General features: G+C 33.7%; 1 protein-coding gene across 1 annotated transcript in view; it reads left to right on the forward strand.

Moving 5' to 3' along the window:
- The window catches only part of UNC79 (unc-79 homolog, NALCN channel complex subunit), a 325,074-nt gene that overhangs the window by 216,718 nt on the left and 84,186 nt on the right, over positions 1 to 24,170 (forward strand). Inside the window, exons 33-36 of the mRNA XM_051977373.1 lie at positions 2,583 to 2,690; positions 6,115 to 6,231; positions 10,345 to 10,428; positions 13,573 to 13,675. Of these exons, the coding sequence (XP_051833333.1) occupies positions 2,583 to 2,690; positions 6,115 to 6,231; positions 10,345 to 10,428; positions 13,573 to 13,675 (412 nt within the window). The remainder of the gene's footprint in view (positions 1 to 2,582; positions 2,691 to 6,114; positions 6,232 to 10,344; positions 10,429 to 13,572; positions 13,676 to 24,170) is intronic.

Raw genomic sequence — 24,170 nt, forward strand, 5'->3', positions numbered from 1 at the left:
CTTCTTTCTTAGTTGAACACCTATAGTGTACAGAAATGTAGTAGCTACATAATCTAGGCATTATATGTGAGGTGTCTTTCTTATTCATCCTTATTCATATTTATCCTAATAATCTTTGCTGTTCCCTGCCCTTATCCCCAGCACCAGTCTCAGAAATTAGAGTTGGGAAATCAGACTCTACTGTTAAGTAATTCATTCATTCAACAAGGAAATCTGCTGATATTGAAAATAGAAGGAGTAGTTCCTTTAATAGACTAATAAGAGATTAAATAGAATATTAGAGCTAAAAGGCACCTGAATATACATCTACTGAATGTTAGGATGTAGCATATAAAAATGCTGATTTGGGAAAAGGGCATTGGAATATGTGATCATAAAACATTAGAGCTAGGTGAGAACGTTTGAGCTATAATGGATTGTTTCCTTTTACAGATAAGGAAAATGAGACTGAGGTTATTGGTATACTCAAGGCCACGCAGAAATAATTTTTGATAATATTTTATTCTCTGCAAAAGAGGAAGTCAGCAATAAACAAAGAGAAAGCAGAGTAAAAAAATTGCCTAAAATAACTCAGTACCCTAATGGGTGGATTTTGTTTTGTTTTGTTTTTCAAGTCTGGACCTATAATTTTATATGAATGGGAAATTCCCAGTAAAGAAGTAACCTTTACCAATCCTGATTGGCAGCTCTATAGCACTTTCTAATATTAGAGAATTGCTTGAGAAAGATTCAGGGACTTGCCTAAGGTCACACAGTAATTATATATTAATGGAGTCTTCAACCTAGGTCCTTCTGATTCTGAGGCCAGTTATTTATCCATTACACTTCACTTCCTCTCAGTGACATACTTAAGATTACTGCCAGACAATAAGAATTGTATTTCAAGATGAGAGCTACAGCTAGAATTTTTTAAAAAACCACATATAATTGAGGAATTGACAGAATGTGACTTTTAATCCTTCTTATCATCTGTTATTTTTATTTACTGATAGTTTTGTACTTTACTGAAAGATAAATAGCAAGAACATACCAAAAGAAATGAATGCAAGAGGAACATTTATCCTAAAGAGAAAGCCTGGGGGAAAAGCTAGTTCAGAAAATCACTTTTGGGAACAATCAGAGAAAAATCTGTTCTTTGGGGATGGATGAAGATAAGGAATAAGTATGAAGGCAAAGCTGGACTTCAATCCAGATCTCCTGACTCTTGTGCTAGTTATTCTTGCCATTATCCTCCTGTTCTTTTAATGAACTTAGTCATTTTAGTTGTTGTTATACTATAGTTTCTATGAATGACTACTAATTCTTAGGAAACTTTGTAGGTGGAGGCCACTTACCAAGTGTCTGCTTACTATCTGAGGCATTGTGGAAAATCACTTTAAAAATGGAAGAATTCTTGAAGCAGTCTATATAGATAGCACTTTATATCTGGAGTTCATGGTAGTATCCTAATACAAAGCTAATTAAAAATGTTTGAGGAAAGGCAGAAGTGTGGGGAAGTATCTCTTAGAGTAAAGCATATTGGCAGTAACAAGATGTGTTCATTGACAATCTGACAGCTAGAGTTTAGAAGGAAATATTTAAACTTGAAAAAAATTAATAAAATTATCTAGAAATCTCTTGATATTTGGAATTTGACCAAGAACTACCAAGGTTGCAAAATTTCCACATAAAAAGTAGTTTTTTTTTTCCTATAAGAATTTTAAAAAGCACTGCACTCTGGGGCTGTTTAGTATAGGGGAAAATTATTCCGCCCATCTTAGTTGAATCTGTGAACATCATGATATTATACTGTATTTTATTTGGTGAATGTAATAAATAATGATGATTCTTACTTAATAAAAGGTTAAATGCTTTTTTATCTTCAAAATTTAAGAAATTTGAGAAGTATGTGATTTTTTTAAAGAAAAATTTCAATCCAATAATTAAAATAAAAACAAAACTTTTAGATGCTTAAATAACCACTTATTAGCAGAACAAACTGAATTCATTTCTTATTGATCTTGGGCAAATGAGAAGAAAATAAGCAAACACTTTTCACTTGGAACAAATGGCATATTGTTGTTAAATAGTAGAGGAAATAAGAATATTTTGCCACTTGCTTATGAAATTTATGCTTATGAAGTAATAAATACAAGCCATGAATTTATTTGACAACTTTGGGAAAATCCTTTCAGCCTTCTGGGTATCAGTTTCTTGTTCCATACCATGAAGAAGTTAGATTAGATGAGATTATCTAAGATCCCTTCCAGCTCTGACATTTTAAAGTGTTGTTAGATGAACAAGGTCATAAAATTTGTTGATTTGTCCAGAATTTCAGATCAAATCACCACTCACATAGTACTGAGCAAGAATGCAGAATTTGCCTTTTAAATGCTTTGGGTGGTTTTCTCAAAGAACAGGTTCACAGATAGTAAAAGTGACTTGAATACAACTCTTTATGGGTTCTCTATTCCTACCACTAGAAGAAATGTGAAGAGTTGAGAGTCTCCTGAAAATATAAGGGACAGAAGAGAGTGAAAACTATTCTTGGACTATTTTCTTCATTTCATTTTTGAGGTTTTAAGTAGTATTTCTTTTCATAGATCCTTCTGCTAAAGGACTTTCAACTTTGGAAATGCCCAGGGAATCTTCCTCTGCACCAACTTTAGAAGCAGGTGTTCCAGAAACAAGTAGCCATTCTTCTATATCAAGTAAGATTTTCATTGGCTTCAGGATATCAATATTATTATTCCATTCATCACATTGGTTTCATGTCATCACCTGGTACATCACTCAAAATTCAGCCTCTATATGGAAGTGTATTTTATTAATACTTTAAGTTTCTTTGCTTTTACCTATTATGTAATTAGAGGGCCTAAAACTTAACATGCTATAGTATTGTTCAACATCTTGGGGGGATCAGTGGGCCATATGGATCCTGATTTGTTGCCAACCAAGCTAATTAGCCAAGAGAAGAATTATAATTGAGTATGACCTTTTATTTCAAATGAAATCTACATCCAATCTGCTGTAGAAATAATTGCTATGGCAGATTGTTCTGGAGCCGACATAGATACTGCAATTAAAAAAAGTTATAGAAAAAATGTTACTTAGAATTGTCTCCAAGATTGCTATTCTCTCCTCCCCAACCTTCCCCAGGTTTTATATAAGACAAAATGATAACTGTTTCCAGTTAAATTAGCTCTTTGTTTCAACCTACATATTTTGGTCAAAAAAAGAAAAAAAGATATAATTTAGAGTGGTTGTTAATAAATGTTTCCATATTGCCCTATTTTGTTTGGCTTTAGATTTTTTTTTGTCCATAAAAACATTATATCCTGTGAAATAATATTCCAGTCAAGCTGTGATCTCAGTAGTATAGGGGTGTTCCCTGTAACAATGCAGACAGCCTATATATGCCTGCCCAATCTATGTGACTTTTGCCTTTGTGTTCCCATAGGTTCATAGGTGATAAATTGAAAGTAAAAGATATTGGAAATTTAACTCAAACAGAACCATAGAATCCAAGATTTGAAGGAGCTTCAGAGGTCTGGTCTACCTCATTAGGAATGACATACTTCTATAGCAGGAGTCTATGACATTAGGAAGGCTTAATTTTTCTAATCACCTCGTTTTATTACTGCCTATATAAAAGGAAAGGAAATAAAATTTGTATTTTAAAATGTTAAAAATAATTTTTAGTTTGAGGATTATACAAAAACCTGTGGAAGAATGAATTTGGCCCACTTGCTATAAATGACTGAAGGTATCTGATGAATACGGAATTTACCCTCCAGTGGCGGCAGCCCATTCCATTTTCTACAACTCTAATTATCAGGGAGTTCTTTCTTATTTCAGCCTGAAATGTCTCTCTTTAATTTATACTCATTGGCCTTGGTGCTTCTTTCAGAGTCATGGTGACTCATTCCAATTCCTATATTTCATAGCCCATTAGGGTGTTTTGGTCCATAATTTGACAATGTCATTTTTTCTTTTTGAATATATTTTTATCTCCCTGTAGATAAGACCATGCTAATATTAGTCTTCACTGGGTCTACCCAGAAAAATAAGGATGTCCTGAAAAATGAAATCCTTTATTCTAAATGCCTATATTAATCTCTACTATTTTAGTAGAGTTGTTTAATTAAAGGTATGAAACAAAGTAAGGATCATCTAAGAAATCATTTCTTAGATTTTTAATGGTCACTTGTACCCTCAACAATGGATGAACTGTCAGTTCTATCTATATTTAATTACTCTTATTTCATCAAGATAATGGGTTTGATAACTGAATAAATATCCTTTTTAAAATCAAAGCAGTAAAAAATGAAAGGTTTTTGGAGGGCTGTTTTCCTTTCTGTAGTTTTATGAAAGGAATCTGAAAAACTAGATCTTTCAAATCCTTGTTAGAATTCCAAGTTTGGTATATTTTAAGAACACTCTGAAGGAGAAAATATTGAATTAATTAAAAATTATTAGTAAAGCTAATTAACTCATATGCTTACCATAGATTACCATTAAATAAATCTTGACCATCAGAAGCATTTATTTGGCATCTATTTGCATGTGGTACTAAGGAAAGTAATTTTACAAACTGATATAGAAATAGGAAAAGTTCTTGATTCCCAGTAACTCTGCTATCTTAACAAAAATGATAGTAATTAGAGAAAAGAATTTTGAGATCTGAAGCTCTTCTATGATTGAGTAATCATTATATTTGTTAAACTTTTAAAATATATATTGTTTGTTTTGGGGTGTTTCTTACGCCTGTATATGTAGGAAAAATTAATATGTAGAATTGATTTATCTGTGACAAAAAAATTTAAGAATAAAGAATGTCTAGATGAAATCTAACAGCTATTTAGTGAACTTGGTTATCTGAGGTAGCAATTCAGATAACTCTGACTCCTAATAGGGCACTTTTTTCATGAACAGAATTTGTCTTAAGTTTTCTAGTCAATTTCTCATTTTATTTATCTCACACAAGCATCCCACTCTTTTGATCTAGGCTCAGTGTCATATAATAGTGCTAACCACATCATAAAAGCTAAGCTAACAAACTGTTAATACTATTCAAAAAGAATTTGGAAATTGGTTTCAAGTTGTCATTGTTGAGAATGTCAGTAATACTTTACTTTAAATGATTTATATATAGTTGTCAATAATTGCTGATCATGTTTTATGGCTTAAGAAATGGAAAATATGCTAATATGGTGCCAATCAGCTAAAGACCTATAGATATTCATTTGTTCATTAAACTTGGAGAAAAAAGAACTGAATGGTGGAATGAGTATTTCAGAGTTACAGGATGATAAGTGAAATATGGTGGAATGAGTATTTCAGAGTTATAGGATGATAAGTGAAATGTCATGCTGAAACAGCATACAAAATTCAAGAATTCTAAATTCTTTAACTTACTCAACGAAATATTTAATCCATGGATTTCTGTATTATTTTCCTTTTTGGAGGAACATGTCACAAACTGCAAAAAAAAAAAAAAAAAAAAAAAAGAGTTTACTTCACTGGGGAAATATTTGCCAATGTTTCATTTAAAATTCCTAGGAAGGCAATTTTTTTTTACAGTGGCAAATTTCAAATAATAGACCAATATTCAAATATTAATTGTAACATCTCAAAGATTGAGTCAATCTTCCTTAATTTTATACCAGTTCCTGACTTGTGGGATTTGTAAGAAGTCACTTAATTACTCTGTGCCTCAGTTTTTTCATCTCTACAACGGGGATATTCTACTCTCTCCTCTTCTTTCTTCTCTCTGGAATCTCATGGGAATGTTGTGAAGATTGGAGATTGACACACTATCTGGGAAGATTCATGAATCCAAAGAAAAATGAATTATAAAGTATAGGTACAATTTTTTTGGTTGTTGCTTATATTCCCAGCTGACTAATAAGAAATTGCTAAGAATGCACCATCTCCATAGCTGAAAGGAAGAGAGTATCTAAAATAATATACCACAGTTATTCTTTCATCTGGACAGCAACATATAGTTTTACTGACCATTAATAAACTTCTGCTGAATGTTGAAATTAATATTAGCTGTAAGATTTTCATTCCTATGTGTGATACTGAAGTTTATTTCCCCTCTGTAACCATTTTTTAATTTCCCCCATATAGCTCAGTATAGGCAGATGAAAAGGGGATCATTGGGAGCTCTGACAATGAGCCAGTTAATGAAGCGACAGCTGGAACATCAGTCTAGCGCCCCTCACAACATCAGCAACTGGGACACTGGTGGGTCGAGCTTTTTCTTTTCTTTCTTTTCCCCCCTCACTTAGCTAACATCACTCTTGATATCATCTCCTATCCTTTATAATTAACATAAAGTATCTTTCCTGTCCTTCTGTTCAGGCAGTAGTAAAATAAGGCAATTATGAAATCTATTTAAACTTTCCTAAAGTCCTGGAGCCACACATCTTTTTTTTGAGGACCCCAAATTTGTTTTCATAAAGGCCAAGGTTTAAATATCCTGTTTTGTGATGTTACAAAAAAAGAAAGACATGTCATCCATAGTCCATTTTTCATTTGTCACTGACATTTATCATTGGCCAGTAGGTTTATCATTGGTCAACAAGATCACCAGGCTGCCACTGTGTGCCCTCATTCTCACATGATTTACTTGTACCTCATCCCAATTCTGTCATACTACATAAATCAGCATAAATCTGGAATTTTAGTGACAAATTTTGAATAGGGAATAGGTGCTTAGGTCTGTATTTAAAGCATTGGATGTCAATATACCTTTGTTTTATGCTAGTCATTGGGGTTCTGTTCCTCAATTTCTCCTTTTCTACAACAAGGACAATAATATGTCACTGTTCTCTTCACCCCTCATATTCTAAAATGTTGCTGTCTTGAGCCAGGATTGCCACAACTTATGCTAGGAAATGTCTTCTTTTTCCTATTTGTAATAGTGAATATGATAATGATAATTATAAAAATTATTTAAATTTAAATAGTTTTTTAAGGTTTGTAGAGTGCTTTACATGCAGGATGTTACATAATTATTATAGTTATCCATGCAATAAATGTTACCAGAATGATTATCCCCCTTTTATAGTTGAGGAAACTGAGCCATATAATTAATAAATACCAGAAGTGAGATTTGAACCTCATTTTCTTCTGAATCCCTTCTAGCATGTTTACCACTATATCATGTTGCTTAGGCCATGTGTAAATCTGTGAATTATCAATTTGGGATGTGTGGGCCATCATTTATATCAGGCTATTTTAAAATAATAGCTGACATGTTTGTAGTACTTAAGATTTATAAGGCACTCTTCTCATAACAAGTTTGTAAGTTAGGTTTTTGCAAATATTATCATCTCCATTTTACAGATGTGGTAACTGAGGCACAGGGACAACTGGCTTGCCCAGGGTCACATAGCTAGTTAAGTGTCAGAGCTAGGATTTGATCCCAGATCTTCTGATTTTAAGTTGAGTACTCATTCTAGTACTATGTTGTACTGCTCAACTGATATTGGTCATTATTTTGGGCTTATTATTTGTTTTATTCTTTCATGATCAGAGATTTTTCATTTTCACAAAAACAAACACTTGGTCATTGTGCCAGTCATGTCCCAAGATCTGAAAGTTGACTTAGATACTTCATCCTATTTCTCCCATATGTTTCCTTCTATTTTGGGGATAGGATGCGCTGAATACTGATGTTTTCAGAGTATATCAGTTCCTAGATATTGATGAATTGGGATAGTATGTATCATTGAATGCAACAGAAAATCCTCCCATGAAGAAAGGGGATTCTTATTTCAAGGGGATTCACTAAATGATGGTCTCTGAGGACTCATCAAAGTGTGATATTCTAGGATTCTTATATTAGGTAGTAGTTTTGCTGTTTGTGTGCCTCTTTTCCTCCAAATCTTCACAAGAACCTACAAATCCTTAGTTAATTTTGCTGTCCCTTTGGTATAAATTAATTCTAAGCCATATAGAAAAAGAAAGGAGGAAAAACTAAGTAACATGGATAATCTACAAGTTATTAGCTCCTGAAGAATTCAAGAGATGGCTGTCTCAAGGTATTTTTTCCCTTATAGATTGAAAAGGATTGACTGAAGCTCATTCACCATTATTTTTGCAGTAAATAGAAAAGAAAAAAATGTTCAGAATGATAGTTCATACATGGCCCAGTGTATTTATGATAACTAAACTTCTGGCCCCAATAAGTAGATACTTTGGCTATGAGGATTCTGATTTTTCAAGACAGACCAGTTCCTCAATTATCTTTATACATTTCTATAATCTTTAGTAAATGATTTAGCTTGGATCACCTCTCCTGGGCAGTGTTAACATGTATGGTTCATTTGCCTGATTTTTTTTTAATGATGGAGCTTTGAATATGAACAAACTTTGAATCTATGTGATACCAAATGATTTATTTGACAGATTTTTTTTTCATTTCTCAATATAAGGTTTGGTGTAATATTTCATTCAGATTCCTTGATCATGGACTATTTGAATTTTCTTCACTTCAGTTCTGTAGGCTGTTTTTCCATTTTCTAGGCTCTCAAATCATCTTGATGTAAGAATTCTATTTCTGCATTCTTGTTGTAAATGGGCCTTTATAAAAGAGTCGAAGCAGTAGAGAAGAAAGAGCATTGGACTTGAATTCAGGCTCAAGTCCTGGCTCTATCACATACTAGCTTTAGATGCTTACTTTCCTTATTATGTAAGAATGTACAAAGTGATTTCTAAGGACCTTCCTTTTAGTGATTTTTTCCCCTGATAAATAGGTTACTGACTCATTCATAGATGCAAAACATCAGGTTAATATGATTTTCTTTTTTTCTCTTTCAATTCAATATTAATTAAATATCTATTATACACAGAGTATACTGTGTTGGACATCAGATAGCAGATAAGATGGAAATTTTAGATAAAACATGGAGCTAACTTGTTTACTTATTGCCTATGTGAGTTTTGATAATAATAGCTAACATTTATATAAATGCCTACTATGTCACAGACACTGTGCTAAGAACTTTACAATTCCTTCATTTTTCCAATACAATAAATCTTGTGCCATTTTACAGATGAGGAAATGAGGTAAACAAGCTTAAGTGAGTTGTTTAGTGTTACTCAGCTAGTAATGTCTAAGACTAGTTTTGAACTTAGGTCTTCCTAATTATAGGTCTGGTGCTCTGCACTGTGCCACCTAGCTACCTATGTGTAAGGTGTCCTATTCTAGGCATTGAGGGGAGGGGTTACCGTAGGAAGGGCACAGTTGGCAGGGTGGAGCAGGGGAGTTTATAGAGTTCAGCTGTTAAAGATACTACTGTGTCACATTCATGGAACACACTTCTATTCAAAGTCTTACTTATTTCTAAAAGAACAAGTTTTACAACCACAAGGGAAGGTAAAACTAATAAAAATCCCAACCTAGCAAAACAGATATTCTTAGTTTCATAACTTCAGGAAGCCTGGGGCTCTAAAGTTTACACGAGTAGAGATAATCTGGCAAGGAGCTGGTAGGATTACAGATTCAGCAGGGGGCAGCAGAGAACCACTGATTAATGGGCAAGCTGTACCATTATATAAGAAAATGCAAAAACCCTGGGAAGTGCAGCAGGTGAGGGAAGTCAGATTTCAAGTGGACAAAGTCAAGAGAGAGAAAAACAGAATTTTAAACTGGCTAAGCGGCAGGCAGACAGAAAGAGACAGAACAGACAATTCCTGCAGGTCTGGAAGTCTTTTGAGGGGATGCCTTTCCCTTCAATCTCTAAAGAGGCATCTCAGAGCTTCCCTGTTGCCAAGGCTGTAATTTGACATCTGGCAAAGCCAGCATTATGGCTTCATCTCTGCTCATCTGGGTATTTGCTTCTTTGCCTCATTATTATTTTAAATTAATGTTTCCTAAGCATCCATCTTCCTTCCTTCTTTTTTTTTTTTTTTTTTTTTAAACTATAGACTCTCTATATATTTTCTCTCTAGTACAAGCTTTTGTATGTTCTCAGGCCATTTTTCTCACTTTATTTCTGGTCACAGCCTTAATTTAGTTGATTTAAAATTTTTTCTGATTGTGTGTGTGTGTGTGTGTGTGTGTGTGTGTGTATGTATGTATAAAACATTTCTTCCTGAGACCTGACCTTCATCTCAAAACAGAAGATCTTAAGCTTGAAATTTATTTAAAGACAGAATTCTTTGATGTTGTTAGGTGATCTCTTTTTGATGAATTCAATTTGCATGTTAATAGAACCGAACACAAACTTTCCCTTACCCTAAGATCCTGGGCATTTCCTTAAAAAATTATTAATAGACTCACCAAACAATGTCTTCATGTTGTGAACCATGCTGTAGCACTGGAGATTGAAATGCTCTGTTTATCCACAGAACAGATACAGCCTGGGAAGCGTCAGTGTAATGTGCCAGTATGCCTAAATCCAGAACTGGAAGGACCCCCGCTAAGAATGAGAGGTTAGTTCAGTCTCTGCTTTTGCCTCCCAAGAGCACCACCGAGTGAAATTCAAAGCTTCCTGCTGTTTGTGTCACAGAGCTGGGTTTCAAGTGGTGGTAGGCCACCAGCTTGTTCTGTGAAAGTCTATCTACCATGTCCATATCAATATGACTTATTCTCCCTTCCAGACCAGGGAGAAGATCAATGCAAGTCTATGCCTACATTCCACTTCAGACAGATGACAGAATATTTCCTGCTCTCCTCATTTTTCAAAGGAACAAGAACAGGCTGATTTTCTGTTTCAGTTTACGTGTTTTTGGAAGTTAGTGGCAATTCTAGTCCTTTCAGAATTCTCTCAGGTCTTCTTTTTCTCATTTGTTGCCCCCAAATGAACCTCTGTGAACAGAGGCCAAGACAGTCATAGTTAAATTTAATTGTTTTTTTTCCATTCAAATGGATTTTACACATTTATTAAATGCTTATTGTGCTAGCTTATACAGAAGATATAAAAGGTGTTTTGTCCCCATGGAGCTTATAATTTAGTAGATAAGCAAATAACTTTAGCAAATAATATCATATAATAATTATATTATTTTCTAGGTACAAAATAAAATATTATGTCAATGGGGAAAAGTTGTTATAAACATTTATGATTGGGGTAGGATCCTAAATCTAATAGAATTAATAGCTTCTAATTGCGAGAAACTTAAGTTTCAGGGATTGTTCTATACATTAGAATATCAGATTTGACTATTCCTAGAAGATAATGACATTCTCACCAGAATTAACAGTGATCTTTGCTTTAGTCTTTATTATTGACTTGGGGCCTTTGCAGTAGACTCTTTACCACTTCTAGTACTCTGAATTTTTCTTAGGATATATAAAAATGGAACTTGTTAGATGGTGAATTTGAGATCATATAGTAAAGGATTTTTCAGTTTCTTTCTTTCTTTTTTTCCTCTTCTTGCTCTCTCTATTCCGCCTCCCTTCATTATTTGCCTTCCCCATTACACTCATTGCTTCTAGAATTGTACTAACTGCTAGTATTATTTGATGCAACAGAGTCTAATATTTAAAAGCTGATACTTCTCATAGTGTCTGTAATCTAGCAGCAATGTACTGTGAGTTCTACACTGCCAGAAAGCAAGACAATTATATGGGGAAGGCATTTTGATATTATTGATGCCTAAAAAATGCTTATTTCTTTAGAGAGAGAATTTTATGCTCTTAAATTACAATGGGAAGAATGATATCCTCTATGACTGTAACAGATTAGTGGCAAAACTATTAAAATGATTTTGAATTTCCTCCTTCTTGAACTTTTTATTGTATTGGTTATACTACTGTGGCTTTATATTAACATTGACTATCATTATTTGCAAAAGATTTAAGGACTTTGTACCAGAGACTCTACTGTAGCTATCTCTACACATCACTAAATATCCAACTATTTGGAAACTTCTATATGATTGAATACACTTCTCACTTTTGACTCAGACACAATGTATGATGGTTCAAGAAGTATTAACATGGAATCAAGGCCTTTCATTTGTGCTTTATTCCCATTCTTGCTCTTTTTTTTTTTTTTTTGAAATAAACTAATGATACCACACCATTTATCATCAACCATTTTTTTTAAATCTTGATCAACTCTTTTTAAAAAAATTACTCATAACTTATTCTTACTTTGGCTCTGTACTTCTTCTATTTGAAACAACACCCTTCTACTTTCAGACCATTTTAAAGCTCCTTTGGCAGTAATCTTATTTTATAATAAAAGTTAAATGAACTTTTGAGAAGCATGAGGACTTTTTTCCCTAAATACCACAGTTAGTCAAACTCAGAAGTAAATCTAGAGTGGAATCTCGTTAGCAGAACAAATGCCATTAAAAGCATTCTTTTATATATATATATATTTTGACCATGAGTCTCTTTTTAATGTGAGTGTAGTCTAAAAATACTAAAGAATGTATTTTGTCTATAGAATGTGTTTAGGAATCTAGACTACACATATACAAAAAAGCCTGTAATAAAACCATGAGCCAGATGCCATTACTCTAGTTGTTTCGTAGAGATGTGCTTTATTACTTTTTTTTTTTTTTGGATTAAGACATTCTCCCAAATTTTATTCCAATCTCTTTGGAATTACAATTCTATAGGATGTCACTTTTCTCTTTGGGATAGATAATATAATCTTTCACAATTTTTGCTTCATTTTATGGTTTTTATTGGTAACATATTTATTTTCAGACTCTAATGATTATCATTATTTTCAGTCTTTTCCCATTAAAGAATTTGAAAACTCTGATACTGTTTTGGTGATTATGATGTTTTCCTTAAGCTATCAGTTTGTGTTGCTCTTTGGGATGGTTCCTTTCCACTCATCCATTAGTTGTTTTTTCAGCACCAAATGGTTGTCATCCCAACTTTCTGTATTCCTTGTGTGTGGAGATATTGCCAATTTCAGATTTATGATGCTAGCTTTCATCAAAGACACAAAAATCTTGGGTTTATACAGAAGGAAGGAAGCTTGGCGAGGAGCATCAACTCTTTGGATAGTGCTTTAAATTCAAATTCATATTTCATTTATAATGCTTTGGTGAACAGATGAAGAGTACCTTAATTTTGGGAGCACATGGATTTATTTATTGATATAGAGAACTATACTTTTTTTAAAACCATATTTCTGACCTAATGTAGGTTTTTTAGATTGCTCCTTTACCCCAAAAGAGTAGGATTTCGAGGTGGGAATTAAACATAATATTTGGGTATGTTCTTGTTGAGAAATCCATGTCTATAACTGAGAAATAGAACTCCTGAAAGAGAGTTACCTTCTTAGTGAATTTACCATCATCTTTTCCCCCATTAACTCACAACTCTACTTAGATGTTTGCAGAGCTGAGAAGGATGGACCAATAGTGGAATAGATAGGTAGCCAATTCCTGGAACTCAGCAAGGAAAACTGAACAAAAACATAGTTTTTTTTTAATGAACAGTAATGTTGAAGTATTTTTTTCAAAATACAACTTAGGGTAACAGAAAGGGAGGAAATTTGGTTCTATCTCCATGAAACTGTATTATAAAGGGCTGGTTGAGAAACAGTCCATTGCTAGGCAGACATAACCAAACTGTCTTCATCAATTGAATCTTTACCACACTTTTAGGTGCTACTAAGTCCAGCCTGCTATCAGCGCCCAGCATAGTCAGCATGTTTGTACCTGCACCAGAGGACTTCACGGATGAGCAGCCCACGATGATGACTGACAAGTAAGCTTACACACAATGTTTTCTTCACAATATTTTCACCATAGTTACAAGAGGTACAGAAAAAGGATGTGTGTGTGTGTGTATGTATGTATATGTAACTATGAAACCTATAAATTAAAGAAAAAGGAACCATGCTGCATATGGATGAAGTGATTATATTGGTAATCATCAGAATGCTTCTGGGAGATTCAGAAAAATCCTATTGTACAGACAGCTTTTATTTCTTCCTCAGCATGTTTAAATTTTATTGTTATGAGAACATTTATAACTCTATCCATGCAAGAGGCAGTGGTGTGATAGAAGAGGGCAATAGGCTGAGACTGGGAGTCTTAATAATAATTATGTTGGGTTGGGTAAGTTGCTTCATATCCCTCAGCTTTCATATCCTTAGCTGAAAGAGATAATCTCAGAGGTTCCTTCTAGTTCCAACATTCTTTGTTGGGTCATAAAGTCTCTTTCAGTTCAGCCTTTCTATATATATTAGAAAATTCTATTTTAAGGTCTCTTATGTTGCTAACATTCTAGTTTTTTGTTCTAAGAACTCTTCCAAGTCAAGATTTTGGTATTCTAACAATCTCCATTTTAAGTCCTCTTTTAGACTTAACATTTTGAAATTTTTAGTTTTTGAGCTAATGTAAAAAAAAATTTCCCATTTAATTTTTTCTTATTAGCGTGGAGGTAATTGGATTCTCAGGTTATGGCAGCAGAGCACAAAACTATGCAGATCCTACCAAGCTAGAAAGATTTTCAGTATCATACCCATGAAGGTTTTAGTTGTACTAAAAGTCTGTCACCGAAAGCTTACCTACTAAGTGATGGATTCTTAGTTTATAATAACCCATGAAACAAATATGTAGTCCTTTCCTGCTTTCATGTTAAGATTGTTGGATTGGCAGACAAAGAGAACAGGGGATTCTAAGAATTAGATAGTGTTAGATATTAATTTAACTAGAGATATTCTTATTTTGAGATTTTTGTCCATTAATCATTGAGTTGATTAATATACAGCTAGAGAAACTGATTCACATTGATATTCTTGATATAAATGAAACAAAAACATATGGAAGTTGCAGCTAAATGGAAGGAAAACTTATTTGTTCTGTTTGGAAAGGTGAATTAAAAAGTTGGCAAAATTGGTTTACCATGCAGCCAAAGGTAACAACAAACTTCATTTTATGATATACTGGATCATCTTGTCTTATATTACTTATGAACATAAACAAAAACAACCATGATTATAATTCCAGGTTTTGTGTCAATATCTCTTGTAGAAGATGAAAAAGAAGGAAAAATTTATAAATAACTTGAGAGTTCTCTAAATTAAGTCAACATATAATTTGAAACTAAATGGCTTCAATTAAAGGGAGAGAATAAGAGAGAGGGAAGCAAAAACTACGTAGGAAAATATAGTTTGGGATTAGAAGTGAAAGAAATAAAGCTTTGAGACCACTTAGAAGTTTCATATCTGTATTTTATTTTGTTTCATATTTTGAAAACATTTTTACTGGCATCTCTTGACTTTTTTCTTTTATATCACCTACATTTCCCAATGTCTTTGTCCCCACCTGCATTCCTCCTTCCCAGAGAGCTTTCCTTTGTAACAAAGAATGAAAAGGAAAAAAGGAAATTAGGTAGAACTAATCTAAATATGAAAGAAAGGCTGGCATTATATATGTTCTCCATACTCATAGTTCTCAATCTGTGTAAAGAATAAGGAGGAACCCTTTCATATCTCTTCTTTGGAACCTTACTTGATCATTAAAATTTCACAGGATTCAGTGTTTTTGTGCTTTGTTTTTCTAGTGCAGTAATATCCAATTACATTTGTCTACTATAACTTGTTTAGAAATTCCCTAATCAACAGGCATTTACTTTGTTGCTAATTCTTTGCTAATACTAAAAATACTTCTCTAAATTCTGGAATATTTTGTTTTACAAATTGATCTCCTTGGGATAAGTGCCTAGTCCAGAAGTGGAATCTGAGTTAAAGGATGTGAACATTTTTGTAACTTTATTTGCAAAATTACAAAATACTTTTTAAGGAAAGGTCTCTTGTAGAAAATGAAACTTGAACTGAATCTTGAAGGAAGCCAGGAAATCCAAGAAGATGAAAGTGAGGGGCAGAATGTTTCAGGCATTGGGACATCCAGTGCAACCACAGAAAGATGGGAAAATGGGGAATGTTGTTTTTGATGAACTGCAACTAGGTAGAGCATATGAAGAGAAGCAAAATATGTATAAGAAAAAAACACCGTAAGCCAAACAAAGAAGTTTATATTTGCTTCTGCACCTCATTGAGTTGAGAATTAGGGAGTAAGAGTGTGATATGGTCAGAACTCCACTTTAGAAAAATCACCTTGACAATTGAGTGGAGGATATATTGGAGTGGAAAGATAAGCCAAAAGGGCTAGTTAGAAGTCTATTGTAGTAGTCCAGGAGAAAGACCATGAAAGCTTGAACTAGCATTGTGGCTGTATTAGTGGAGGGAATGTGACATAGAAGAGAGATGTTATGAAGGTAGAAATGACCAGATTTTAGAAAGATTGGATATGTGGTACCAAAAGTGGAGCATGATATTGAAGTTGTAAACTTACATTAATGAGAGATGGCTTTTTTTTTGACAGTAATGAAGAAACTGTAAATGTGGGAGAAATTTGTGAGTAAGATAATGAATTATGTTATGGACATGTTGAGTTTGAGTTGCATATAGACATTCATGTTGAGATGTCCAGGAGGCAGTTGGTGACATATATGTTGCTGATATATAGTTCCCTTACTCAGTTGTGACTTTCTTTGTGACCACATTTGGGGTTTTCTTGGCAAAGATATTGGATTGGTTTGCTAGCTCTTTCTCCTGTGGATTGGACAAACAAAAGTTAAATGACTTGCCCAGGCTCATATAGTTAGTGAGTGTCCGAGGCTAGATTGAAAACAGGTCTTCCTTACATAGGCCCATATTCTATCCACTGAACACTCAGCTGATCCCATATATGTATTATTGCATATATTTGTGTATATAGGTATACATGTTTATATGTGTAACTATATGTTTTACACACACATACACATGCACTCATATGTGTGTAAATAATCAATTGGTCAAATCAGTAAATATATATTGCTTGCCCCCTGCCAAGGGTGCCTGGGTGCCTAGCACGTGCTAGGGTTATAAAGAGAAAGTTATAATATTCTTACCCTCAGTGAGTTTGCATTCACTTTTTTCAACATATCCTGGTCTGTTCATTCCCTTTTGTTTGTAAACTTGCCCATATCTCCTCCCTCCTGAAAAACCCTCATTTGAGCTGTACATCCACATTATCTTTGATCTTGTGTTTCTTCTGCCCTATGTAGATAATTTCCCCCAAAAGTCCATCTGTAATAGATGTCTCCATTTCCTTTTCCTCTTACTCTTTTCTTAATCCTCCACAATCTGGCTTCTTTTTCATTGCACCAAAACTACTCTGTTCAAAGTGACTGGTGATCTCTTAGTTTCCAAATCCAGTGGTCTTTTCTCAATCCTCATTCTTGATCTCTCTTCAGCATTTAGTACCATTAATCACTCTTTCCCCCTTGATACTCTCCTCTCTCTAGGTTTCCAAGACATTACTCTCTCCTGGTTGTCCTTCTGTCTATCTAGCCACTCCCTCAGTCTCCTTTGCTGGATCCTCATTCAGATTGTACCCTTCTAACTGTAAGTCTCCTTCAGGAATCTGTTCTGAGCCTTTTTCTCTTTTCCTTTATTTTACTTGGTGATCTCCTCAGTTCTCATGATATCCTATCCCAAAGATAATTACTATGTCTATGCTCATGATTTTCAAGTCTACCTATCCTACTCCAAACTCTCTGCTAACCTACACCATCTCATTTCTAATTAATTCCCTTTTAGACATCTCCAACAGGAAGGATGTCCAGTAGACATTTCAAACTAAACCTGTTCAAAACAGAATTCATGATCTTTCCCCCAAAACCTGCATCTCTTCTTACCTTATACTAAAGAGGGCAATGCTATCCTCTTCATTCCTCAGGCTATAGTTCTCTTCTGTGAATTATCTTCAACTCTCCAAACTCGTACCCTATCCTCCAATATCCAATCTGCTTGAATTATTTACAATAACTTGCTGGTGAGTCTATTTGCCACAAGTTTCTTCTCATTCTAATTTATCTTCTATTCAGCCACCAAAGTGATTTTCTTAATGTTCAGGTCTGACTGTGTTACCCCCTTTTTAATAAATGCCACCAAATCCCTATCATCTCCAAGATGCTGCATTTTCTCCCATTATAATCAATTCTTCTTAATATTTATGGTTTTCTTATACCTTGCTCTCTATCATGTACTCTTCAGTCTACTGACATTGGTCTCCTGGGTGTTCCATGAAAAAGACACTCTTGTAGCTTTAAGCATTATTTTTTCTGGCTGCTACCATACCTAGGATGCTATCCTTCCTTAGTGATTTTCCTGGTTTCCTTTGAATTCAAAATAAGATCCCATATTTTACAGGAAGATTTTCCCAACCTGTTTTAATTCTAGTATCTTTCCTCTGATAGTTATTTCCTATTTATCCTGTATATAACTTGATTTGCATGTATTTGTTTGCATGTTGTCTTCCAGTTTGTTAGATTGTAAGCTTCTGGAGGATAGGAACCATCTTTTGATTCTTTTGTATCCCTAGCACTTAGCATAGCTCCTGGCACATAGTAGGCACCTACTAAGTGTTTGTTTATTTTTGATTAATTCTAATGGAAAAAAGCATGTATAAATACATTTATATGAAGGTACACACAAAGTAGATACACAGTAACTAGGGAAAATACTAGCAGCTAATGAGATCAAGAAAGTATTTTTGGAAACAAATAGAACTAGGAATACATTGTACCCAATAATAGCAAGAATGAGCAATGATCAGATATGAAAGGCTTAGTTCTTTTTAGTAGTTCATGATCTAAAGCAATCCCAATAGACTTTGGATAGGAAGAACCATCTGCAACCAGAAAAAGAACAAAGGAGTTTGAATGTGAATCAATATATGCTATGTTCATTTCTTTCTTTTTTTTTTTTAAATCTCTTCCATGTTTTTCCCCTTTGCTCTAATTTTTCTCTCCCAATATGATTCATAAAGCAATATGTATTAAAAATAAATAAACTTACGACTATAAAAAAGAAAATATAATTGACATCCCTATAGAACATGGTGCTTTAGATGAGACTTGAAGGAAGTTGTGGATTCTAAAAGCAGAGGTAAGATAGGATAGCTTTCTATACTTAAGGAACAATCAGTGAAAGGGCTTCCATCTCATCCCCTTCACTAACTGTTCCTCATGAACCAGGTTGCTTCCTCTTTTATGACACAGTTTGGAGGAATTGGTAAGTGGACTACCCAAATCTTAGAACAATATTATTTAATGTAGAGATTCTATTTCTTATTTCTCTAGTTTATGTTAACTCCTTTAGATTCTAGAGGGAAACTTTGAGTAAAGTGCCACCTGGTGTTTGTAACATAGTCCACATATTTATAATTGAACAGGCCTAAACAGTCTACATAGATCATAGGGAAATTAGGAGAGATTGCCTTGGACTTGAAGGGGATATCATTAATGGAGGAACATAGTCCTTTATGAAAATTACTACTACCTTTGAATCAAAATTAAATTATATTTGGCCATCTTCATATGACATGGAATTGCTATAGTTTCAATGATAAATGATAGGCAGTATTTCAGACCACTGATGGAGTATTTAAATGATTTTTTGCTCATGGGAACTTTATTCCTATATAGCATGGGCAATGGCAATCAATAACATCACAAAAATGGAAGGAGTATATTTTAATAGAAAGAATATGACTTCAGAATCAACTATGTATACAATGAAAAAAAAAAAATATATATATATAAAAGGAAACATGGAAAGGCTTTTATAAAGTGATAAAAAGAAAAATCAATAGAACAAGAGCTGTAACTCCAAAACATGTATACCAATCCATGATCCCAGTTTCTCTCTAGTCCACTGATAATATATTTTATATTTCTGGGAAGGGCTAGTTTTGCCATTGTAGTAGTTTTAAGATACTATCAGAAGGTTATCTTAATATGTACTCTAAATAAAATTCCTCTATTTTATTAGTATTAATAAAGTGTTTAAGTTTTATTTGCTTGAGTATTCCCTTATCAACGACAGAAGCTGGCTTTATCATACTTTCTTTCCTCCCTCATACTCTCTGTCTTTGAAATATTCTTCTAAAACATAACACAAATCTCTGAGTTTTCATAATTTATTTGTAACTAGATTATTTTGATTTGAAAAAGTTCATTGTTTTACATACTTAATTGCTTATCTTTTGTTCTTCTGAGACTTTCTTGAAGTAAATACGTATCTTTACAAAATTATCTCTGCAAAATTTTCAGTCTAAAGGATCCTCAAGCATCCATCTCTTGCCTTTAAACTATATATTGAATTTAGCTAGGTAAATTCTAGGTCTGTGACTCATGTTTTTTTATTTTTGAATTATGCTGTATTCCCTTTTGTCTTTTTCAAGAAGTTTGCCATCATCATGGTTAATGTCCTTTGGTAAGTTAATTCTGTTAGAGCATAATTATATTATTTCTAGACAGCTTGTGTCTTTTTCCTTCTGGGAGCTCTCTGGATTCTCTTTATAGATTATTGCTTTTTTTGCTAATAATTTTACATTCTTTTGTTTTTCAAATTTATCAAATTGCTGCCTCTTGATCTTCTCCAAGTTTGTCATTTGCTTTTTATTCTTTCTAGTTCTTTAGCTATTCTATTGATTTTTCTGGACCTGCATTGATATATATATTGGCTGTAATTCTGTTTTTCCCTCTACTCAGTTCTATTGTTGACTAATTCCTTTGATTCTTTAGTGTTTTCCCTTTTATGCTCTGCATCAGTAATTTTCTTTATTATTCCCTTCTAATCATGTTTAAGTATCTTTTGATTCTAGCATGAATTGTTTGTGATGGTTCATTTTCTTTAAGATCTTAATTTAATTTTACGATGTTCTTGACATTAATATTTATTCAATTTCTTTAAATATGAGATCCATTCAAGAGTGTCTCAGAACATTTCAATAGTTTATTTATTTTTTTTTCTTTTCTTTCTTTTTTTCTCCCTGAGGCAATTGGGGTTAAGTGACTTGCCCAAGGTCACACAACTAGGAAGTGTTAAGTGTCTGAGATCAGATTTGAACTTAGGTCCTCCTGACTTCAGGGTTGGTGCTCTTTATCCACGTGTCACCTAGCTACCCCAAATATTTTATTTTTTCAATCTGTATTCCTTTAGGTATAATTTTTTTATAGATGAGTCAGAATTTGTCCTACTTCCATTTTGGTTGATTTTTTTTCCTATTTGTTTATTATTTTTCTTTGTCTTTTTTCCTTGAGTGCTCTGTGAGGATCCTGATTTTCTTTAAACCTCTTTATCATCTTGGCTGGATGTATTCGTTTGTCTTCTTTTTCTGCTAGGATCAAGGGTTGTCATATAAAAATATAAGAAGAGAACAAAGAAGTTTTTGCAGAAAATTCTCTACTAAAGATTACAATTTTGATAGGAAAAGAGATTCCATTTGTGGATTTTGTTGTTATTGTTGTTGTATTACAAAACAATACCACCATATTTGAATTTTTTGAGCAAAGTATAATCTTTGGGACTTTTCTCAAATAAGACGTTCTATTCATTAGTTAAGATTGTACAAAATTCCAAGAGGGATATGACTTTAGAGAGCTTTGTTCAATAATCTTTTAAATATCAACCTCAAGTGAAACATGAAACATGAAAAATATGTCATTGTCTTTTACAAAAACAAAATAGAAGACTCTCTATGGACATTGTTTTCCAAATGTACATATTTGCAAATGAAATTGTGCTGATTTCACTGAGCCCTATAATACAACTGGCTTCCTCAGTGATATCCATAATCACTTAAAAGAGGTTAGCTTGGAAACCCACAAAGGAAAAACCAAGTAAATGAAGAATATTTAATTCCTAAATTATCACATGCAGTTGGATGGACAACCCACTGAATAAATGCACCAGTATATGTATCTCAGAGAGGCACCATAAATGGATAATGGTTCAGAATAATATGACATGAAAAGAAATGTGAGTTTCTATGTAGCAATTCAGTGATGATAAATGACTCCCTACTATAAAAAGCCATCTCTGACACAATCTCTCAATCATTTCTGTAGTATGCTTATTGAGAATCCTGGATGACAATGTCAGAGTATTCCTAATTGTAAGGAAAAATATATAGTGGGTGTAAGAAGGTTACATTATTGGTAACTGTGATGTGATAAATAGCATCAAAGATATCAAAGATACATTAAACTATTAGAGTCCTGTAGTGAGGGCAAGGAATAGATTCTATGGGATATGCAAGAAATATTCAAAGAAACAGGACATTAGACATTAGAACATTGGGCTATGAAAACAAACAGAAAAAATGTGAACAAGACTGACAACGTTAGAAGGTAAGGGTAGGCTACCATATGATCTGGTTTTAAATACTGGAATGGCTATGTAATACTTGTGCCATTTACTTCTATGGTCTCAACTTTCCTAATTTATAAAATGAGAATTTCTAAGATTTTTTTTTACTTCTAAATCTAATATCAATAAAATATTTATTGAGGACTTATTGCTTGCAAGGTTCCATTCTCAATATTGGGGGTGGGGAAGAATTCAAATACAATTCAACAAGCCATATATTGGAGGTATCTTTTTTAATATTACCTACATTTCCAATAAACAATTATTTGTAACAAATACTAAAAAAGAGGAAAAGGCAAGTATTTTACCAAAACAAACCAACATAGCTGAGTTTGACAGTACATTCAATACTTTATATCCAAAATTCCCTACTTCTGCAAAGAATTAAAGGAGTTACATTTTCTCAGTTCTTATCTGAGGTAAAGCTTTGTCATTATAATTTCACATGGTTCAGTTTTATTTTGTTTTCCATAGACACTTATTAAGTACCTTTGTGTAAGTAACTGTACTAGGTGTTCAGCATACAAAGACAAAAATAAATAATTTTGGCTCTAGAACTATTATATAAGGGGTTCCACAAGTTTTCATACAGTGTTAAGTGATTAAAATGTTTAAACTTCACTAAGTTTTAATAATTTGAAACTCCACTAAAATTTTTGGCACATCCTATTTTCAATTTTGAAGAACAATAGCTAGGTAAATATAAAATGTATACAAAATAAATGAAAGATAATTTGGAAAGAACTAACCAGGGATATCAGGAAGGTTCTAACACATGAGGTGGCATTTGAACTGAACTTTGATGAGGAAAGCTAGGATTTTACCAGGTTAAGGTAAAGAGGAAGAGAGCATTGTAGGCAAAGACAGCCTGTGTAAAGACATGGAGATAGATGATAGAATGTCATATGTAGGATCACATGAACAACAAGATGAAGGACTATCCTCTTGGGTTCTCAAACCTTTCCTATACAGAAATTATATGCCAAAGATAAGGCAAGTGCAGCTGTTTCCATGATTTACAACACCTGGAATCCAAAGAATGTTGGAAAAATACCATCACAAACCTTGAACTGACTCTCTCTGATCCCAACTTCACTCAGCAACTCAATCCCATCTCCTGTGTTACCAACAATGAGGCTCTACCAAGAGGTCCAAGGATGAGACTTAACAAACAGACCCATAGCCACATCTCTTTCCAGTGCCAGGAAGCTCTTGGTTCCAGGCTGCAAAAATTTATCCTGGCCAAGATAAGTCAGGAGCCACAACCCTATGGTACTGGTACAACAAAGCTCTATACTATCGGTGCAAGGACAGACAGCCTCATAATATTGGAAGAGCAAGTGCTGGGGCAGATGACCCTGTGGCAATTGTGTTGCAAAGAGCCAAACTAAAGAACCAAGGAACAGAGGGAATTGGAAAAGACCACAGGACATGATAAGAGATATGTATGAGGGACTATGCAACATTCCACCAAACCTGAGAGAAAGAGTAAATAGCACCCAAGTGGGGTCAGGCTAAAATTACCACCCAAAAGTCATGGGGGCAGAGACTTAAGCTAGTGAATTATGAATTGCCCAGTGTAGAAGGAGACTGAGGTGCTTTTAGGTTCATCTCCCAAAGAAACCACAATCATGAGACATGAGAAATAAGGAAAATAAGGTGAGAATTAAAGATTTCCTGAAAAGGAAAGCTCAGTGATCTTGAATATAAGCAGATAAGCCAGTAGGAAAAACACTAACTACAAAAGGAAATATGGCCTCCAGATCTAGCAAATAAATTCAGGCATCTATAAAAATACTGAAAAATAAAGGAAAATGAGTCAATAATAGAGGACTCTATGGAATTTGAGGAGGACATGGAAATACAATACACTGTCTCTGAGTGATTCAGAAGAGAACTGGGGAAGTATAAGTGCAGAATTTTGGGGCTGGAGAGCAAAAAAACAAAAACAAAAATCCAAAAAACTGGAATGTGCAATGGCAAGGCTCACCT

This window comes from Antechinus flavipes, chromosome 2 (assembly GCF_016432865.1).
Source record: "Antechinus flavipes isolate AdamAnt ecotype Samford, QLD, Australia chromosome 2, AdamAnt_v2, whole genome shotgun sequence".
In the NCBI taxonomy this organism is placed as follows: Eukaryota; Metazoa; Chordata; class Mammalia; order Dasyuromorphia; family Dasyuridae; genus Antechinus; species Antechinus flavipes.